Source organism: Scyliorhinus canicula, chromosome 7 (assembly GCF_902713615.1).
Source record: "Scyliorhinus canicula chromosome 7, sScyCan1.1, whole genome shotgun sequence".
In the NCBI taxonomy this organism is placed as follows: Eukaryota; Metazoa; Chordata; class Chondrichthyes; order Carcharhiniformes; family Scyliorhinidae; genus Scyliorhinus; species Scyliorhinus canicula.
This window is the reverse complement of record NC_052152.1, coordinates 168789445-168806968: the sequence shown is the minus strand read 5'-3', so window position 1 is coordinate 168806968 and position 17524 is coordinate 168789445. Positions and strand designations below refer to the sequence as shown.

General features: G+C 45.0%; 1 protein-coding gene across 6 annotated transcripts in view; it reads left to right on the top strand.

Annotated features, from left to right (window-relative positions):
• LOC119969528 (extracellular sulfatase Sulf-2-like) overlaps positions 1 to 17524 on the top strand; it is a 433021-nt gene that overhangs the window by 261883 nt on the left and 153614 nt on the right. For all 6 annotated transcript variants that reach the window (XM_038803237.1, XM_038803240.1, XM_038803243.1 and 3 more), the window contains one exon: positions 4834 to 5075. In XM_038803237.1, coding sequence (XP_038659165.1) covers positions 4904 to 5075 — 172 coding nt within the window. In that variant the 5' untranslated portion in view covers positions 4834 to 4903. The remainder of the gene's footprint in view (positions 1 to 4833; positions 5076 to 17524) is intronic.

Sequence of the window (17524 nt, the reverse complement as noted above, 5' to 3'; positions counted from 1 at the left end):
TTCACGTCACAATGTCTTGCAATTGTCAGTTAGATCTCGCGAAGCATGGCAAGCCGGGTAGATCCTGGAAGAGGGATCTACTGCACTGCCTTATGCGCATAACGCAGCCGGTAGATTGCACCCATAACTTTTTCATGGGTTCTTATGATGATAATAATTGCATAAAAAGTGGAAGTTCACCGGCGGAATTCTCCGCTGGTGGCCAAAATCGTGGAGGCCGTCGTAAACTCGGCCGAGGTTCACGACGGCCTCAGAGCCTGCTCCCCGCACCTAATTCACCCCCACCTGGGGGGCTAGGAGCGGGCCCCCGTCGTTCCCGGCCGCGACCTCGGCCGCCGGAAATGACGCCCGAATGGCGCTTTGCGGATATGCACGGATGACATCAGCGTGCAGACGACGCGAACCCGCGCATGCGCGGTGCCGTCTTTCTCCACCGTTGCCCGGTAAGACGTGGCGGCTAGATCTTGCCGGGCGGTGGAGGGGAAAGAGTGCGTCCGTTTTGGATGCAGGCCCGATGATCGGTGGGCACCGATCGCGGGCCTGTCCCCTCCGGAGCACAGTCGCGGTGCACCCGTCCCAATCGGGCCCCTGGATGCCCCAAACGGGCATCCGGTGCCCGTTTCATGAATGCAGCGACCAGGTGTGGTTGCTGCCGTGGTGAAACGGGCGTGAAGGGCCAGCCGCTCGGCCCATCGGGCTCGGAGAATCGCCGTTCGCCATGAAAAACGGCGAGCACCGATTTTTCCGAGGTGGGGGGAGAGAATCGCGGGGGCGCCGGGGGGGGGCGTAAAAAATGTCGGGAGGCCCTCCCACGATTCTTCCACGCCACATGGGGAGCGGAGATTTCAAGTAATGTCTAAGATTTTCGTCTGCAAGGCGTCAGCAGCACACACTATGGATGAGCAGGGATTCATTGATAGTCATTTCTGGATTGTTGCATTTAACTGTGGTGTGTGTGAATGCCAGAAGTTCCACAGAGTAATAACGGTGAATGTTGACAGTTTTGTCATCATTACAACCGCAAAATCAAAGCTTTATACAAATGTAGCCTTTGCACAACATAGAAAATTATGTCATCAACCAAACTAAAATTGCTCCACACTAATGCGAAACATTTGCAAGAATTCGAGGACTCTTGTCAAAGAACAGTGAAAAGATGTACAGCACAGGAACAGACCCTTTGGCCCTTCAAGCCTGTGCCAACCATACTGCCCGTCTAACCTAAAGCCTTCTATACTTCTGGGTCTGTATCCCTCTATTCCCATCCTATTCATGTATTTGTCAAGACGCCCCTTAAAAGTCACTATCTTGCCTGCTTCCACCACCTCCCATGGCAGCGAGTTCCAAGCACCCACTCCCCTCTGTGTAAATAAAACTTCCCTCGTACATCTCCTTTAAACTTTGCTCCTCACACCTAAACCTATGTCCCCTGTCCCCTGGTGTCCAGCTGTAAATTCAGGTTTGAACTAAAAAGAAGCCATGCATTGAACCTTCTGCAGATTGATCCGCAATATTTGTTAGCATTTGGGATATCTAATTTCAGGACCTGCCTGGTCACTCCATTCCAGGAAAATAATTCCCATTACTGTCCACTTGCTCATTCTTTATTTTACATTTTTGGGTGGAGAAGCAGGCAGAGGAAATGGAAAAAGTAACAAAATATAACAAAGTCCCAGAGTGCAGAAAGATCCTGTTGTTTAATACAAGAGCCAGATAAGGGGCGGGATTCTCTGATACTGAGGCTAAGTGTTGACGCGTCGGAAAAACCGTTGCGTTTCTCCACGGCGTCAACACGGCCACAGGATCAGCAATTCTGGTCCCTACAGGTGGCTAGCGCGGCACAGAAGCGGCCCACGCCGCTCCAGATGCTGATCCTGGCCTTAACTGGGCGCCGTGGGGTCTGCGCATGCGCATTGGGGCCGGCGTCAACCCGCGCATGCGCGGTGTCTCCCTTCTCCACGCCGGCCCTGAAGCAACATGGCGCAGGGCTACAGGGGCCGGCACAGAAGAAAGGAGGCCCCCAGCCAGAGAGGCCGGCCCGCCGATTGGTGGGCCCCGATCGCGGGCCAGATCACATCGGAGGCCCCACAGACCGCCCCCGACCCTCCACACCGAGTTGCCACCGGCTGAGAGCAGGTATGAACGTCGCAGCGGAACTCGGGTCTTTTGACACAGCCGTTCAGCCCATCCCGGGCCGAGAATCGGCGGGGGTGCTGCGTAGAGCGGCCCCCGGCCAGCGCCGCACCGACCCCGCAGACGCCAAAGACTCCGAATCGTGTCCCGGCGTTGGGGTGGCGTGGCACAATTCACGCTGGTCACGGAGATTCTCCGGCCAGACCCCGGGCTGAGAGAATCCCGCCCACTATGTCTGCTTGACATCTGAAATAAAAACAGAAACGTTTGGGAACACTCAGCAGGCCAGGCAGCATCTGTGGTGAGAGAAACTGAGTTAAGCGATGACATCTTGTTCAGGCAATGGCTGGAGAGCCATTGAGACCCCCTTTTTGCCTCCTTGTACCACCCAGGCACCTGACAGCCCAGTGATCGGACGAGTCCTGGGATCAGGGACCTTAGGGGCAGCAGGGTAGCATGGTGGTTAGCATAAATGCTTCACAGCTCCAGGGTCCCAGGTTCGATTCCCGGCTGGGTCACTGTCTGTGTGGAGTCTGCACGTCCTCCCCCTGTGTGCGTGGATTTCCTCCGGGTGCTCCGGTTTCCTCCCACAGGCCAAAGATGTGCGGGTTAGGTGGATTGGCCATGCTAAATTGCCCGTAGTGTCCTAATAAAAGTAAGGTTAAGGGGGGGTTGTTGGGTTACGGGTATAGGGTGGATACGTGGGTTTGAGTAGGGTGATCATGGCTCGGCACAACATTGAGGGCCGAAGGGCCTGTTCTGTGCTGTACTGTTCTATGTTCTATGTTCTAAGTGGGGGGGGGGGGGGGGCTTGTAGTTCTTGCTCAGAAGCGCAACTAAGAAAGCAGCAACTGCTGTGGGTATGACATCATCCTGTGTCCTCTGATCAAAGGGGGTACCCAGACACAGGCGAGTGATAGTCAGAAGGGGGTCATAGGGAGTGTGAAGGATGAGAAGTAAGAGTTGGGGTGGCTCTCAGTAGATCCCTTCCTTCCCAATGTTGGGTTACTCAATCAGGCACTGAGCACCTTTGAACAAGGGAACCCTAAAAGCAGGGTTTGCTTGTCTGCTCCCCACATGATGAGCACTAGCCAGCTGCTGGGCTAATATGGGCAGTGGTGTGTGTGTTAATTGACCACTTGAAGGCCCCAATTGGTGGCTGACCATTTCCACCCAGGACTTACTTGGGCTGGCCCAAACCCCAACCACTACCCTCTTACCCAATTAAATGAACGCCCCTCCAACCAACCTCAACACGGAGGAGGGCACATGATTAGGAGGACACAAGATTCCACCCAATGTTCCAAGTCAATGATCCTTCATAGACTTCAAATGTTCATTGACCTGAAATGTTTACACTGTTTCTCTCTTCATTGCTGCCTGGCCAGTTAAGTTTTATTTTCCAGCATTTTCTGTTTTTATTTATGTTTCTTCATTTATCTCTTGTACATCCAACTTCTGTTGTTTAAAGAAATGGTACAGTTGGCTATCACAGCATTATAAAATCCACATATTGCTATTCATGATTTTAAATTCACACAAAATCTCTGCGCTCCCTATAAAATTGTAATGCTGTGGACACAGTCACTAGTCACTGCTATTGTTTGAACTCTCTTTGATGCCTGTCTAAGTCAACATTGTTTTGGGAGAAAAGAGCAGCATGGCATTTATTGAATAATGAACATCAAATTGTGTGTACAACCAGGTCAATGATTATTAAGCATCACGTATGCGCTGCTCTTGAAACATGCATTCCCCTGGCTGTTCAGCGTACCATAATTTAATTAAAGTTTCTCTCTTTATTTTTACTGGTACAAAACAGCAATGTTGATCCTTATTAGACATTTTGCAACTTCCTCTGTTATGGTTTTCTTAAAATGGTGATATATAAACAGTTCTTCTCCAATTGCTAACTTATAGTACCGTTATAGTCTCACGACGTTGAAATTAGTCATTGTTGAGGAATCAGGTCAACAGTGACCAGATTGCCCTGCACATCATCCAACACCATATTGGGCTTGAATAATTTTCAGACATCTGGCAGCCACCTACTGGCAGCCAACTAAGCTAAACATGAGGGCCTCTTCGTATGATAATGAGACATGTAATGCATGATAGGTCACCTCTTGATTGAAAAGGATTGATCCTCCTCAATTTAGGTTTTCCAGTTTAGTCTAGTAAGTGGTCACCGCCAAAAATGTAGGTGCATTATTGTTCTTGCAGTTGATAGGAGCTAGGAAAAGCGAGAATGTTCCTCTTGGCTCCACATCACTCGATCCATGCCAACTCACAATCAACCAACTTCACCCCACCCCACACCCCTGTTGTCCTATTTTCTCTACCCTATTTTCCTTGGGGGCATTCCTGAGGATAGCTGTCAATGAGGTAACTGCCAGAAATGTATCTGCTGAAACCAGCAACCTGCTTGTGGAGATAAAACAGGCAGTTTCAAGTCATCTAAATTATTGAGATAAAGCCCTTGAGGCCTCTCGCCAGCTTCTTTGTTGACTGAAAGTGGGCCATGTCCAAGCTGCACTCCAAGAATATAAGAATATTCTACATATTTGTACTAATTTGAAAGCAAATGTTAAATAATGCTGCATGCATTGAGCTGGTGTTCTCGGCTCTGAGGTAAGAAAAACGATCAAACATTATCCGTCCTGTCAGATGCACATTACTGCTTTCCTCTTTAAATTACAGAACGGACGGTAAACAAAGGAAAGAATTGCCTAGCTTCCCTCGAAGGACAGGAGACTTCAAGTGAGACAAAATGTCACAGTCAAGACTTTCCCTTGGATTGATTGTGCTGGGTGTTGTCGTTTTTGTTAGCCCTGGGTTAGCTGTCCTTTCTCAGCGACTGAAAGGGCGATTTCAGCGAGACCGCAGGAATATCAGACCAAACATCATCCTCATTTACACAGATGACCAGGATGTAGAACTCGGTAAGCACAATTAAACACAGTCATGGTGATTCTGGATGTGAATTTTGTGATTTTAAAAACTACCCCCATTTTTGTTTTTGCCTCTCTTAAGCTAGATACAAGAATTAAACCGGCCATTTTCATCCTGAAGCCTTAAACGGGTATTTGTTGTCATTGTCTTTTGCTCCCAGTCACTTCTTTTGCCCGCAACCTATCGCTTTCTTTTTGCTATAATATACAAATTTTGCACATGCCCATTTGTTTCTGCATGGGAGTAGTGTGTTGAGTAAATGATGAAATAGACTGATATTTACTCCAGCTCAAATATCCATCTGGAATTCTTTACCCAAGACCTAACTCTGAGCCAAAAGATCCTTCACATACCCGGTAAGCTTGGCAGAGTTTTGGCCTGTGCTAAGTTACAACCTCATGACCAGGTCATGGATTATGCCAACTGGATAAGTCCAGTTCCGTATTTATTGTAGAATATTCTGGAGTTCTTGGATGATAGGCTAGGATTCCGATGTTTTTCTCCCCATGAAAGTGCAAACTAGTAGCCTCGCCTGTGATGGCTGGAGTGTTCAGAAAATACATTTACTGCTATGCTGCTTTGTTACTATAGTAACATAGACAATATATCATTATTCAAGGCCACGTAGGAATAATAAAAATCAAAAAATTTTCCAATGTAGGAGAACGTTTTTCCTATCACATCAACACCACTTTCTGAATATGTTATCCACTTAGCCCCATGTTGTTGCCTCCCTGTTAATGTGTTTTAAGAATTTATACACTTCAATTTTAAAAGTCATTTTGGATTTCATTGCCATCAATGTTTTTCCAGGGAGTCCCTTGTTTTAACAACCTTCTGCAACAAAAATAAAATAACCTTTTATCCTTTGGGTGATGATTTTAAATGTATGCCTTTGAGTTGAACATTGAAAATAATTCCCCTTCTTTATCTTATCAAAACCTTTCATAATACTTGCAGCAAAACAATTTCAGAAAATAAATTGGATAGCTCTTGAATGTAGGCACAGAGATCAGAATGCATGATTATCCTGTGCCTGCCTGAAATGATGCAAGCTTTGTGCTGCCCCCTTATTTCCATGATTGTGGCATGTAAGGTAAAGGTAAAGCCGCCATAGTCCCGGATGACCATAGGCTGCTTTCCGCTTTGAGGGGAGAGATGAGTGGGGGTGATATAACCTGAGGATCACCACAGCTCAGAGAGATGCAAGGTTGAGAAGGTGGGCCTTCTATGAGCAACCTCAGACGGTATGGGGAACCCGTACTACTGGCCTTGCTCTACATCACGAACCAGCTGTCTAGCCAATGAGCTAAACTGGGCCTCCAGGTATTGGGATGCCACACTGGAGGGGACTGGAAAGAAGAGGTGCTGTTCTCTCAGGGAGACCTTCACACAATTATTCAGAAGGCAATGGGGAAGATGGCCATAACAGTTATTGCCAACATTTTGGTGCTTTGTAAGGTCCATAAAAAGAATGACAAGCGGGGGAACCTGAGGTTTTGTTCCGCGGAACTAAGTCCAATGTTAACCTTTCGGATTTCCTGTTTGGAACATGGCAGCCTTGTCCATTCTCCATGCACTTCCTCATTCTCCTCTTCCTCCTTCTGTTCCTGAGAATGTTGTCAAACCCCTGGTGGCAGCAGCTGTACCATCTTGCCAGGTGGCGAAGAATGCAGGAGATACAGTAAACGACCATGAATTGCATGTCCGCTCTGGCAAATATTGGGTTGCTCCCTGCAGGTGATCCATGCAGTGGAACCATTGCTTCAGTACACTGATGGTCTGATTAATGCTGCTCCTGGTCGCAACCTGGCTTCCATTGCATGAGAGCCGACCGCTTATGATGGGATTGCAAAGTGGAGTCATCAACATGTGTACCACAGATTGCCCTTGCTCCTGGGTAGCTGCAGTCAAGTGTGATACGGTGTTTCAATGATTGCTAGAACCGTTTACTGGCACAGGATCCAAGCATCATGAATCTGCTGCCTGAATAGCAGGCATTCATCAGCATGCTGTTCTGGCTGTACTTGCACACATTGAGTGATGGGCACCCTTGTGGTTTAAGTACATCCCCCACCCCTCAGTGAAGCATGGTGAGAGAAAGGCCAAGTGCATGCATTCTGTACCATGGGAAAACCACTCTCCTGGCAAATAGACCAAGTGCTCATTTCGTCTGCTTCTCCTGGACAGAAGACAAAAAAAATCTCCTTATGTTCTCCCGGATGCAGCCACATACAACAAACTATGATGTGGTTGAATATCATCCATTTCATAGTCATCTTAATGACCACTAGCAGCACTGTCCTTATCTTGCTTTGAGGCTGCAGGTATGATTCCCAGAGGTGGCAAATTTTTATTACCCTCCCCTTGATGAAACGCAATCGGTGAACACATTGCTCCCAGCTTAGTTGCAGGCTGGAGAAGTGTTCCGTAAAGACCCTAGGTGGGTCAGACCTTTGCCCGTGCTCCTCTTCCCTCTGCTAATAGTTTGGCTTCTCTACTGCATCTGCGTCAGATGCCATGCCAAATGTGGTCAGGAGCGGGGCAACTTGTTATTTCACAATTCAACCGGCGCTCGCTACACCAATGCTACACAACCAAATTTTCCAGCCTCTCAGTTTTTCTAGTTACTCTTAATAGACAAATCTTCTCATCCCTCATCACGTTGGTAAATAACTTCTATATTACCTCTACCATCCTTTAAAATATATTACAGACTAAAACTGACTGGACATACTATTCCATATGTGGTCTAATCCGTGTTCTGAATAATTTTAGTCTTCTCTCTTTGGTTTTGTTTGCAGTGTTTTTGTTTATGAATCTTGAATTCCATGTGCTTTTTCCACAGAGTTCTCAATTTGTTCTTTCAATTTTTAAAGATTAGTGTATTGGCGCAATTAAGTATCTCTGTTTTTCTACTCTCTGACGTTTTATTGTTTATCTTCCCAATTACATTTTGGACAAAGAATAACATCTCGCATTTCTTCACTTAAACTTCATGTGATATTGTTCGTCCAATTTGCACAGCAGTCTATGGTCTCTGTGTAGACATTTATAGATTGCTACCTCAATCTATCTCTGCATAATTTAAAGCCACTCAATGATATGCTCAGTGGTGTGATGTGTACCTTTTATGCCTTAATTCTAACCAACCTTTTCATGACCACCTGTATTCTTATATTCTTCATGTCTGTTGTGTTATTATAATGATATGAATCTTTGAACTTGTTTGCTGTATAAGACACAAGGCGGCAATTACTCATAAGGGATTGTGTAAATTTGTTGTGGGTTCCCACAAATCCCACCCGCCACCACACTTAGTCTCCACAATGCAAAACTCTGACCTGAATTGCTGAAAGACTCCTTACAGAACCTGAATTCTACTGGCTTTTCCCTTTTCCTCTTCCCTTTCCAAAACCTTTGCATACATTCCATAATATCCCACACATTGACATCAGGAAGTCAGTGCACTCTGCTGCAGCTGCAAAAGTGATTGACTATTTGCTCGTCAGCTATTTCTGCACATCATGGTCTCAGCCGTAACACCGTTGCCTCGGTATCAGAAGGTTACAGGCCCAGAGACCTGAGCACAAAACCGAAGCTGATATGTCAGGGCAGCACTCTTGAAAGTGACTTCCTTCAGCTGAAATGTGAAATTGAAGCCCATCTTTCTACCTCGGTGGATGGATAAGACTTAATTGCAAAGAACAGCATGTACGTTCTCCACAGTTGTCCAGGCCAATATTTATCCCTCCAATAACAAGCACCACATTAGATTATCCAACTGTTGTTATCATGCTAGTTGCAGCACCTGATTCTGCACAAATTGGCTGTCACACTTTCTACAGATAAGCAGTGTCGACACTTCAAAAGTATGTCAATGGCTATAAAGTGATTTGGGTAGTCCTCAGGTCATGAAAGATGCTTTATAAACCCAAGACTTCCTTTCTCCTTTGAGCTATTTTGATTCCCACAAGTGCTCATTGTTAAACATCTTTTCAATTTTGTGTTCTCGAGACATCTCTGCAAAACTATCTTTTTTTTTCCTGCTCTGGATGTTCACACATTTCTGATTTCTTTTTGTGGTAGTTCCTGAAATAACTTTGTGCAGTTATGTGACATTTCCGAGGCAATTTTACATGCAAACATGAGAGAGCAAATAAAATTCTGAATTCCGCCAACTGAGAAGCAAACCAAACTTTCCAGGTCAGAGCAGCCGAAACCTTGCGGAGGACAGCAGGTTATTCAGTCCAATTGCCGGAGGGGCAAGCTTTCTATTCAAAAGCTGGGCCATGGGGAAATGGTAGTGAGTGAAGGATTAGTTGTTGACAACTGAGGCACTGTTGTTGTTCCCTGCCCCATCCTCACGCCTCCCAACACAAATGGGAAAGATGAATGGGGCTGGCTGACTGCAGTGATGGATAAAAATACATCGTTTAACTTAAGGAACCTGTAAAACAGCTGAAGAACTTCAACTCTAATGCACTTGGCATAAATGGAGTATAGAGATTGTTAAATTAGAATTGGGAACTTGTTTGCATGTGTTCTGATCTAAACTGGAGGCAGGTGTCATTCACAGTAAAGGCATGTCATAATCATAGCATTAATCATGTATTGTATTCAGTATCTACGTTATGTAACAATCTTTTCTTTTAAAAATTGGGCATTGAGATGTGATTAAGGTGGCTGCCTAGGGTCAGGTAACTTTAGCAGTTTTGGCACAGACTACCTCAAGTCTCTGGAAGATTTCTGATTGCATGACAATGGGTGGATTGCATCTCTCTTGAATGGACAAACCCAAGGTGAGACCACTAATGTTTATGGACGTATCCAAAACTCATGATCAATGGACTTCAGTGTTCCTGACTCTGAAATCTAAACTTAACAAAGAGAACTGTAGAGAAACCAGTTCATCATAAGTGTGTGTGACTGGCCACCATCCATTCTCCATTGCATTGCAATAGCTTCTAACTTTTAATTATTCTGGGGGGGGGGGGGGGTGGCAGGCAGTAGAAATATTGATCATGTGACTAAAGCTACCTACAGATAAAAAATATTACCCCAAGAACCAGGGAGAAACCAGTCAGTCTCCAAATAACATGTAAGAAATAGCAGCAGCAAAAGAAAAAAGCATCAACATCTACACCTTTAAAATCTGGAGATCGCAATATCTCCCACCCTGTAAATATTCAAGTCTACCAGTACAGAAACTTGACTTCCTGGTAAGAAGACTTCAAGCAACTCATTTTGTGACCTACTGAACAAACTTTTTTTGAGGGAATCCTACAGTAATCCTGATATGACTTCAGTTATTTGAATTCACCTTGACTACCCTTGAAGAGTGAAAATGCTTTCTTCACAGCTACGCAATGTATGCTGCCTTACGTGTCAACTGTTCTTTTTTTTTTGCAATTGGTAGAAGTGCCCTATCCTCTGTAGCTGTATTTTCCCTCTTGAGCGAGTATGTGGGTACATGTGTGTGATTGTGTAAGTGATGTAGTGTAGGCTTTCAGCTTCAATGCATGAATAAATAATCCTCTTTATTTAAAACCACTAAAGTTTTATGTTGGTTATCCCAATTGACCTCGCACTCCAGGGTTGAAATGCACACATCTTCCTTTTTCAAAAAAACACACTAATTCTGGGCAATAAGGGAATGGGAATTGGTGTTTCACTTCTCTCTCATCCCTGTCTATGGCACAGCAATCACATTTGCTTGAAACTGCTGGGATTTTGCCTGAATCTCACTCCTACCAACAAGTTCCACGTAAATGAGGTCCAGCCATTAAAATCATTAGGTGTTTCTTCCTTTGCAACTATCAATTGTACTGTCCACTTTCAGTCCTTCGCCCAGCAAATCTACTTCTAGTTACAATCAAGTCCAGTATTCAAGTCACCAATTAGCAAGTATTTTTGAATAAACATGTAGCTCCCAGCAGGACCAGCATATTATGTATAATCTACAGTTCCATTCATATCCCTTTTAAATAACCACTTTAAATCCAAACGAAACTCTACTCTTTTTCAGTGTAATGCAATACATTCATTAATTTCACTTTAATGGCGTCAACTGACCTGAACCTATCTCACACTGAAAGAGGATCTCTTCAATCACAGTGATATATTTTGATGAAATGTTAAAAATGGATCCTGCATTTTATTGCTGTTGCACTGGCAAGAATATTAACCAACTCATTCACATTTTATTACTAAATCTATAATGGGTCCTCCTTCAGATTCATTCAGTTAGTCCCAGAGCAATGAAAATGTCATCAATTTGATCTCATTCTCGCACAAATTATACATGAGGGAGAGCTTTCTGCATTGTAACAGACCATCGTTGAGAACCTCGTGCACTGTGTATTTGTGGTCTTGTCAAAGTGTTGACAGGGCTGCAAATGTGTTATGTGTATGTCCTATAAGCAGGAGAGACAGCTGGCCTTGCATCTTCAGCTCATTTCTATAGTTAGGATTTATTGTCTGCAGATTTTAGCCTAGGCACGGAGTACAGCTGAGAGCTCTTGAAGGAATGTTGTGAAAATTCAAAGAACGAGTCACACAAAAGGCTGGATATTGGGGCAATAGTTCGCCATTTCTTGAACCAAAAATGTTTATTAACCAGTCATAAGCCTTTCCAAAAATGTGTACGTGGAGAAAAAGGAAATAACAGTATTACAATCCCAGACCAGACATCAACAGTGGCTGGTAGACTGGAGTGAAACCCCAATATTTTAGTTTAATTGTAAGAACGTGCAGAAAGAATGATTCGCCCCAGGAATGATTGCATGAAGAAATCGGACTTGGTTATTGTTCAAGCAAAACTTTATTATGACTACAATATTAAACATTGTTAACTTCAAACCCAAAAAGAATAGCTTCCAATTTACACCTTAAATGCTACTACTCAATTTCCCATTGAACAAGAGGAAAATAAACATACAGCTCTCAATCTATCTCACTGTGGGAGAATTGTGGATTCAGCATCAGGCTGATCAGAATTCAACTTCCCTCTCGCCACAAAACTGCCTCTCTCCACAGCTTTCTCCAAAAACTCTGCTTCTCTCCACAGCTTCTCAAAATGTCTCTCTGCATTCCTTGGCTCCACCCAGCAACGACCTCATCTCCCCAAGCTCAAAAACAAATAATCTCTGCAGGCTGCAAAGCACATTAACTCGCTAGACACTTTCCCAGTCAAACCATAGTCCATTAGCCTAGACTGAAAAACACATTCCTTTGTCAATTTCACTTTCTGGCTGCCAAAATACCCAGTCCATGCAAAACCAAATTATTTTCTAAAAACATGACCATTGCAGTCAAACACATTCTAACCCCAAAGTTTTAACACTTAAATTGACCATTACCTGGAATCCAATATTCCTAACGTCTTCCAATTGTCGCAGCAGGCTAAACCCGAATGAAGGACAATTAAATCTGGAGGTATCAAATGGTTAATGGGAAGTTTAACAAAATGACGTTCTGACAGATGATTGGTCAAATCGGATCGCTGCTGCATAAGACACATGAAAGGCAGTTGTGCTGAGTGCGAGGACGCTGCCTATATCACACAGGCACCAGAAATCTTACTTCATGGCCAGGACTTTCCGCTCACGTTGGGCAGGTTCAGCGACGGGAGCAGAAAATCTACCGAGAACTGTGAAATTTTGTCTTATGTCCACTACCATTGTCAGTGACATTTAAAGTTGGAAACATCATTTGAATATATATTAACATATAATTATCAGGCTCTACACTGGAGTCATCCTCCCCCATCATAAAATCCATCCATGTTGGTGTGACAGCAGAACGGCATGACTCACGACTGGTCTCCCAAGGCACACCGAGTGAGCGGATCGCCTAGGGGAGCTGTTAGGAAAATAAAGACAGTTTTATGGGATTTATATTTGTAATGGTAAACATTAGAAATAAGGTATTATTTTAAGTGGGTTTATTTTAATGTTTCTGTGCCTGGAAGGGTAAAGTCCTTATGTACCACATGGAAATTCAAATTATATTGAGGTCTATAACAACAAACAAGAGCAAGGACGGGACCTTCTTGAGGGACAGAGAAAACATTGACCTTCGATGGAGAGAACACTTCCAAGATCTTCGAAGCCATGTTATTTTTTAATATAAATTTAGACTACCCAATTCATTTTCTCCAATTAAGGGGCAATTTAATGTGGCCAATTGACCTACCTTGCACATCTTTGGGTTGTGGGGGCGAAACCCATGTAGAATCGGGGGAAATGTGCAAACTCCGCACAGATAGTGACCCAGAGCCGGGATCGACCCTGGGACCTCGGCGCCGTGAGGCAGCAGGGCTAACCCGCTGCGCCACTGTGCTGCCCTAGAAGCCATGTTATAACCATAGATGAGGATTTGTTTGAGGGAATTCCCCCAACTCCCCATCAAAAATGATCTTGGACTCCAACCAAGAATGGTCAAAGTTGAAGCAGTCATTAAACACATTAGAATGGAAAAGCTGTGAAAGCGGATGGGATCCCAATGGATTTTCAAACTTGGCGGAGAAGAGATCACCCATCATCTCCATCAGCTACTGCTGAAAATCTGAGACAGAGAAAAATTCCTGCCGACCTCAGGGATGACATCATCGCCATCATCTTCAAGAAAGGAGACAAAGCGGACTATGGGAATTAACGAGGAATCTCTCTACTCTCCATCGCCGGGAAGATCGTCGCCAGAGCCCTCACTAGATGCCTTCTCCCAGACTATGAAGAAATCCTTTTGGAAAGCCAGTCTGGCTTCGGACCAAACCATGAAACAGCATACATGACAAATGTTAGGAGCAGCATCAATCACTCTCATGGCCTTCATCGATCTGACCAAGGTTTTTGACTCAGTCAATTGAGAAGTGCTATAGAAGTTCCTCTCAAAAGCTGGCTGTCCAAAGAAATTCATCAACATTCTCCAACTCGGGGCAGCACGGTGGCATAGCAGTTAGCATTGCTGCCTACGGCGCTGAGGACCCGGGTTCGAATCCCGGCCCTGGGTCACTGTCCATGTGGAGTTTGCACATTCTCCCCGTGTCTGCGTGTGTTTCACCCCCACAACCCAAAGATGTGCAGGGTAGGTGGATTGGCCACGCTAAATTGCCCCTTAATTGGAAAAAATAATTGGGTACTCTCAATTTTAAAAAAAAACATTCTCCAACTCCACCACGATAAGTTGTTGGTGACGGTCCTCACCAATGGAAAGAAGACAGATACCTTCACAGTCAAGCAGTGATGTTTCAAGGCCCCCACCCTTTTTCTCTGTCTTCATCCCTACCATCCTTCACCTTGTCAAGAGCAAGCTTTCCTGTCGAATGGATATTATCTACAGGATGAAGGAAAACTTTTCAACCTCAACCGATTGAAATCCAAGAAGAAAATGAGACTGACATCACTCATGGAGCTTCAGTATCCAATGCTATCACCATCTCCACTCCAGCAAAAGAGAATCTCCAAGCCATGCTTGACACTTTCACGGAAGCATATCAAAGACTTGGTCTCAGCCTTAACCTCAAGAAGACTCCAGTCCATTAGCAGCCCATCCCAAGGTAAAATCCGGTCTCCCTCCATCAAGATCAATGAAGAAATGCCCCCAAATGTGGAACATTTCCCATACCTGGGGGGTGACCTCTTCTCCAGGGCTTATATTGCTGCGGAGATCCAACATCGTATACAATCCATGAGCACCTCCTTTGGACCCAAAGCATGAGAGTCTTTGACAATCACTGTAACTGCGCTGATACCAGGTTCCTCGTGTAAAAATCTTCTATACGGCTCAGAAACCAGGACAATGTACAGACACCACCTCAAGCACCAAGGGCTGGATTCTCCACCCCGCTGCGCCACATTTCAGGTTCACCATGCCATTGGGATTCTCCATTACGCTGGCCGGTCAATGGGGTTTCCCTTTGTGGGGCAGCTCCATGCCTTCGGGAAACCACCCCGGGCTTCCGGCTAAATGGAGCACCCCCCGACGGAGAATCCAGCCCCAGGTGTGGTACCACCAGCGCTGTCTGAGACACATTTTCCGCATCAGCTGGGAGGACAGGCTTACTAGCATCAGTGTCCTTGAATGAGCCAAGAACACCAGCATCGAGGCCATGATCATCCAAAACCAACTCCGCTGTGTCAGCCATGTGCTTAGGATGTCAGAGTCCAAACTTTCAAAGCAAATCTTCTTTGCCCAGTTAAAGGAAGGCTCCCTAGCAAGAGGAGGACAAGGGAAGCACTTCACAGACACCCTGAAGGCTTACTTCAAGAAATGCAACATCAATGTCAATGCCTCGGAGACCCTATCTCAGAAGAGGCCCACTTGGAGGAACCTCCTGATTGAAGAGACACAAGAGGAGGCCTGGAAAAGGAGCTTGTGAAAGGAATACCAATGGTCTAGAGTCCAAGGACTGATCCCACCTCCTGGAAACACAGTACAAAGTGTACAGTCAAACATGCAGCTCTGGGATCGGACTGATCAGCAAGACAGAACCCATGACCAGTAATAGGGGGCGCGATTCTCCGCTGCCCACGACGGGTCGGAGAATAGCGGGAGGGCCTTCCCGACATTTTTCCCGACCTCCCGCTATTCTCCCCCCCCCCCCCCCCCCCCCACGGCCGCCCCATGACACGAATTGCTGCTCGCCATTTTTTACGGCGAACAGCGATTCTCCCCAGGTCGATGGGCCGAGTTCCCAGGCCTTTACGGCCGTTTTCACGAACGCAAACACACCTGCTCTCACCGTTCGTGAAAATGGCCGCAAAGTGCCGTCCGCGCTGCTAGCCCCGACCGGGGGGGAGAATCGGGTCCCGGAGGGGGCGCGGAGGCTGCCGTGAAACACGGCCAGTTTCACGGCAGCCTTTACGACTCTCCGCATTTGCGGAGAATCGCGCCCAGGGAGTTTCTTGGGTGGATAATCATACTTGTTAGAGAGTGATTGCCGAAGAAGAAGAATTATTAATGGGGGATCCACTCGCAGTCTCTTCATGTACCCCATGGAATTCCAATTATATTGAGGTCTAAAAACTGTTAAACTTGTCTCTCCCTCTGGTGTGAACTGAGTTCACAAACTCTACCTGTATAAAATAGGCACTGAAAGTTTTGCTCTATGCTTGCTCCTCTTTCAAGATGATTTCAACTAAATGCATTATGCATGACCTTGCCCTGCAAAGGGACTTTGCTCGAGATTAGGTGGAGAAAATAACCTTTTGTTAACCAGTTGCAGAAGAGGACCTTAGCCATGACCTGTCTTATGGAAGTTTCTGTAAATGTGGTAAATGCATGCCCGTTGCTTGTTAGTCAACTTTTAAGAGCCCAGTACATTTTTTCTCTATTTGCTCCCAAAAGCAGGTTCTCTATTTGCTCCCAATCAGTAATTCTCAACATCAACTCAATTGTTAAATGTGATAAATTGGACACATTGTCAGTCAATGTGATTTTATATGTGAAAGTGCTGTGGCCTTTGTTCTATGACTTTCATTCTGAAACCAATAATGGGCCCTATGCATCGCAAATTGAACCTTTACCATCTGAAAATCGCTTCTTCCTGTCAGTGACGTTTGAAACAAATAACTCATTCCCCAGGACTTGAACACGTAATTTACGGCTGAAACTCCAATATTGTAATGTTGGGGTGCTATATTATCAGAGCTGCTGTCCTTCAGAGGGGACATTAAACCATTCCGGTGGTACAGGATGACATTTAAAAATCCGATGACACTAGTCAGAGGAGTGAAATCTCCAGGGCTCATAGCCCACATTAACAACACCAAAACACACATTGATCACTTATTAATCTCATTGCTATTTATTGGTTGACATTGGGCACAAAACTGGCTTTCACATTTCTCTGCATAACAATTGCACACCAAACAACTGACAAAATGTGAAGTACCTATGGATAAACCAGGGGCTGGTTTAGCACAGTGGACTAAATAGCTGGCTTGCAATGCAGAACAATTCCAGCCGCGTGGGTTCAATTCCCATACCAGCCTCCCCGAACAGGTGCCGGAATGTGGTGACTAGGGGCTTTTCACAGTAACTTCACTGAAGCATACTTGTGACAATAAGCGATTATTATTATTATAATTTTGTGAGACTTAGAGATGCCACATAAGTAAAAGTCTCTTTCTTTGCTTTTAACTGGGATGCCATCTTTTTAAAATGAATAGTAAGTTTGTATTTTGGTGTCCATTGAATATTGACTTGTATTTATTTGTGCATAATATATTATATACTAGCTTCTTACAATAAGTAATGGATATTCTATAAAGAAAAGAGCATGGTACCCTGTAATAATGCATATATTATTTGGCGACTAAAGTGCAGCTATGTGGAACTTTGTAAAATATTTAGGCCACAAAGTATAATTATTTGGCCTTCCTGAGTTAATTAGAGGGAGATTTATTTTCAGAAAGGTTTAGCGAGCAGTCGGCCT